The sequence below is a fragment of the Anoplophora glabripennis genome, unplaced genomic scaffold (genome assembly GCF_000390285.2).
Source record: "Anoplophora glabripennis isolate ALB-LARVAE unplaced genomic scaffold, Agla_2.0 scaffold539, whole genome shotgun sequence".
NCBI lineage: Eukaryota > Metazoa > Arthropoda > Insecta > Coleoptera > Cerambycidae > Anoplophora > Anoplophora glabripennis.
This window is the reverse complement of record NW_019416773.1, coordinates 192967-197707: the sequence shown is the minus strand read 5'-3', so window position 1 is coordinate 197707 and position 4741 is coordinate 192967. Positions and strand designations below refer to the sequence as shown.

Genomic DNA, 4741 nt, shown 5'->3' with positions numbered 1-4741 from the left:
CCTTAGCAAAGCGCATCCCAGGCTGCATAGCCGCACTACCCTACCCAACCATACCACACATAAACATGACACTACCCCCGGGGTTTACACAGACGAGCCGGCGAAGCAAGAAGAGCGCCAGAAGAAAGGGCCCTAGCCGGCGGGGCCCAGCCAGGACAAAAGGAGGTCCCACAAAGCGCCTACACCGGCCGCATTTGCGGTCGGGGTAGACGACGGATGGGGCCCACCTACGAAGGCTGTCCAGGCCTACACGAGATGAGGCAGGATAAAGAGGGATAATCCCCCTCGATCCCAAATCATTGAGGCCAATTTCTAGCCATGGAATAATGGCGCGCGGTAATTGAAAGCTACTTATTTTATCATAAACATTTTAACTTACGTCGGCATGAGTTAGCAGACGATGGTTTCTATCAACAGGAAGTATAGATAAGAACAAGTAACAAGAAGCACAAATTATCAAAATTACAATATGTCTAAAATTATGTTTGACGTCCTGCTTGCATCAGCAATTTTTTTTCAAATTGAACTCCGCCTATACAAGACTCGACATTGTAAATTTAACGTATGCATATAAAATATGGAAAACACGATTGATGCAAGTCAGGATATATTAGGTCAGGTTAAGTTATATGTACATTGTACAGTACCTAAATATTCATACTCTTTATTAAATATACCATATTAAACATAATTTTAAATTTTCCAGTCCTAATAATAATATTCGAAAATTCTGAACGTTCCTCTTGGAGTTTATTTTTTTTGTAATTTGACATTTGTCAGCAAACGTCGACTGATGATTTGACGTGATTTGACGGATTGTTGTCATTTAAAAAGAAAAGTGTTAATTCACGCTGAACTTATAGAAATTTTTTATTCACTTTATACAGACGTAATTTTCAGTTATTACCAAGTTTTCAGGCTTTAAAACATGAGCTCTATTGGAACTGGCGTAAGTAAAGTTTATGTTATCCTGAAAACACTTCTGAAAATATACATATATTTTTAGTATGATTTATCGGCTTCCCAATTTTCTCCGGATGGCCGAGTGTTTCAAGTGGAATATGCTATGAAGGCAGTAGAAAACAGTGGCACTGTTATAGGTTTGAAAGGTACTGATGGCATTGTACTTGCTGCAGAAAAACTTATACTGTCCAAACTACATGAACCCGGAACTAATAGAAGAATTTTTAATATCGACAAACATATTGGAATGGTATTGAAAATATTAAGGCTTTATATATGATTAACATTTTATTATACATATATGCATATTTTTATTGTATAATAGATGTTTTACATTGACAATCTATTGATCAATTAATTCATGAAGTCGCTTCATCATGAAATTGGACAAGTGTAATGCACCAAATCTGCTGTCAAATAACTTCATGAATTTATTCATCAAGTTCTTGACGAATTAGAGCATGTTCTAATTTTCATCAATTTCTTCATGAAGTTCGGAAGTACCAACCCAACAGATTTCCAGCCTCAGATCAGTAATGAGGTTATGTTATTGGAATATGTAAATAATTATGTGGCAATCGTACTAGTTTTGCATTGTTTTTACTGATTTGTTACTTACAAACACTAATATTTATATGTATCAAAATGGTACCGCTGTTGTCACTACAATTATGAGTAGAAAGGTGACATTTTTGAAATTTATTTATTTCTTTGATTCGTTGGTAGAACTGATTCATGCATCAAAAAATTTGACAAAGTCTGTAGCAGTGTAAAACCACACTGTTTACCAATAAATTCGTGAATTAATTCATGAAGAACTTCGTCAATTTATTCATCAATAAATTGTCAATGTAAAACACTATAAGTGCTTAATGATACTTTGTTTTATTTAGGCTTTCTCTGGTTTAATAGCCGATGCACGTCAGATAGTAGAAATAGCAAGAAAGGAAGCTTCAAATTACAGAATGCAGTATGGTGTCAGCATACCATTGAAATATTTAAATGACCGTGTTAGCATGTATATGCATGCATATACCCTATATAGTGCAGTTAGACCTTATGGGTGTAGTGTTATACTTGCTAGCTATGAAGAAAGCGAGCCAGTAATGTATTTAATTGATCCATCAGGTGTGAGTTATGTAAGTAATAAATTGATTCATTATTGAATTGTAAACTAAATTTTTTAGATTTTAATTTTCATTTCATTTTTTTAATCTCGCCATTGTCTACCAATCTTTGTCTTTGTGTCTATCTTAAATGAGTTCTTTTTAACATGCTCCTATCTGAAACTTAATTCAGTGCATCTATAGTCTGAAAATGGTATTATTTGTAGTATTTTTAGAGTAATAATGTTAAATGGTCAGTTTTGTACCAAGCAATAGGTGAATAACTTCATTCATATTTCATATTAAGATTTATCATTCACAGCTTCTGATACATCATGCATTAATCAATCAATCTGAATTAATTTTGTTCTAGGGTTATCATGGATGTGCCACCGGTAAGGCAAAGCAATCTGCTAAAACAGAAATTGAAAAACTAAAATTAGGAAATATGTCTTGTAGAGATATTGTCAAAGAAGCTGCAAAAATGTAAGTATGTAATTCATGCTGCTATTTTTAGAAATATGTAGGTGAAAAAAACACGAAGGTTAATTTTTTTTTTTGTGTTTCCAAAACGGAAGATATGGGTACTCATTTACTTGTGGTGTAAACATTATTTAAAATCAAATTTATTTTTAATTCCAAAGTAGTAGCTGATATATGATAAGATTTTCTTTGTTCAAAGAATTAAATTTTTTAGAATATACTTGGTCCACGATGAACTGAAAGATAAAAATTTTGAGCTGGAATTGTCATGGGTGTGCAAAGAAAGCAATGGTTACCATGTGAAAGTTCCAGATTCCGTTTTTGCTGAAGCCGAAAAGGCGGCGAAACAAGCGATGGAAGCAGACTCGGAATCTGACACAGATGATATGTAACTTATTTTGTATTAGAATTACTTTTAATAAATCAAACGATAAAAAATTCATTTAAATATGTATTTTCAATTTCAATGTTTTTTACTTTTAGTTTACGCTTTAATGCTTTATTACAAAATTTTGTTAGTAAATACAATTTTATTTCTTTTAACTTGAAATAATTTTTCAGTTAGAAAAAGATCTTGTAGTTATTAACTGCCATGTAATCTTTTACTCTGACATGAATTTACAAAATAAATTGTAACATGTCAACATGAATTGCTAATTTGTGAGTATCCTGTACACGAGACTATTTGCATACTTATTTTCCTCTAAAATTTAATTGTTTTCAGACAATAAGAAAAATATTTTTAGAAAAATTCTAAGCAATTTAAATTTACCGCCCGAGTTACTTCTGTATGAGCCTGGATGCGATATACTGAGATACTGTCTGTCTCTCTAGCACACTCAGTTACACTTTTGGCAATGGCATGCTACATCCAGTAGTATATGCTCGAAAGGCAAAATTGACAAAATTTGTCAATTTAATAGTTGAAATTACTTATAGTTTCTACAACTGGGGTCGCTAGTTTTCCTTATCTAATTCAAAATAGCCTATATTTATTTTAAAATTTTAAGCACCACAAAAATGGCATGATTGATTTTTAATTTAAACTGTTTTTTTCTTTATCTCGCCTCCACTATTTCGGCGCATATGGGATACTAGCGCCCTCTAATTGGGTAACATATTTGTTTACAAGAAGTTCGTCTTCTTGTGTAGTCTCCATGGGTCCGACCATTCGCTGAACGCAGCCCTAATTGACAAGTGATCCAACCGGTTCACTTGAGAGGAGCTCTGTAGTTGTTTAGGCGTACTCACAGATTACTGAACTACTGGCGTACTTTACTATTATTATAGTTCCATTGTATGGCTCCAATCACAGATCACCTAGACTGGCCGTATCTAATTCCAATGCACGGGTACCAGTGAATGCAAAATCCGGGGAAGTGAAGTGTGGAAGGCAATCTGATCGCGCGTATCTTTAAGCAGATCCGGATTAAGTAATATTTTTATTACATATTAAATGTTATATTCCATCTTATGACAAAATATTCAATTTTAAGTTTGTAATTCAGAAAATAGTATATTTTAGTGTCATATTTGATAAAACTACAAAATAATTTAAATATATTTATTGTCCTCTAAATAATATTAATTTATTTAATATTTGCCTTTTCGTAGATTTTACGGAATTAAATAATTTGACTTCATGATTTATTTGTACATCGATATACTTTTCACATTCAGCCCTTATAAGTTCTATTAACTGATTACAATTGTTAGGCGAATTATCAAATTGATGTTCATGCAAATTTTCAAATATGTTCACATTCAGAAAGTTTTTTAATACATGATAAACAATTTTATTTTTCTGTAGAACACCTAGGCGTTCTGCTTTCACCATTATTTAATAATTTTATTAATTTTTCTTAGCATACTACGACATCTCGAGATGGATACGTCAAACAACCGCGATCTTTAATACAAATTAATTGACTGTACGAATACTGAATCTGAAATTAGTTTTGTTCGAGATTTTTTTAATTGAAAAAAATATTTAATTAATTTTCAGCTATCTCGAAATGACGGGAATTGGTAAAATTTCATAAAAATTTAAGACTCACATAAAGTAAATAATTACTAAAAATATTTTACAGTAATTCATTCATTATTTTATAATAACAATATCACGTTAATCACTACACTATGTGGGCGAACAAAATTATAAAGCTAACCCTGGAAACTTGTGACGTTAA

The 4741-nt window shown here is 32.2% G+C and overlaps 1 protein-coding gene across 1 annotated transcript; it reads left to right on the top strand.

Annotated features, from left to right (window-relative positions):
- The first annotated feature begins 796 nt into the window (after positions 1-796).
- On the top strand, positions 797-3000 carry LOC108911875 (proteasome subunit alpha type-3). The gene is made up of 5 exons (XM_018716938.1): positions 797-949; positions 1007-1213; positions 1857-2102; positions 2443-2555; positions 2767-3000. The coding sequence occupies exons 1-5, from the start codon at positions 929-931 to the stop codon at positions 2942-2944; spliced, it is 765 nt and encodes a 254-aa protein (XP_018572454.1). The 5' UTR covers positions 797-928; the 3' UTR covers positions 2945-3000.
- The last annotated feature ends 1741 nt before the right edge of the window (positions 3001-4741 follow it).

Excerpts from the sequence above, each read along its gene's own strand:
- LOC108911875 (XM_018716938.1), top strand. The coding sequence starts at position 929 with ATGAGCTCTATTGGAACTGGC. Across the intron at positions 950-1,006 it reads TGAGCTCTATTGGAACTGGC|TATGATTTATCGGCTTCCCA; the intron begins GTAAGTAAAGTT and ends ATATATTTTTAG. Across the intron at positions 2,556-2,766 it reads GTCAAAGAAGCTGCAAAAAT|AATATACTTGGTCCACGATG; the intron begins GTAAGTATGTAA and ends TAAATTTTTTAG.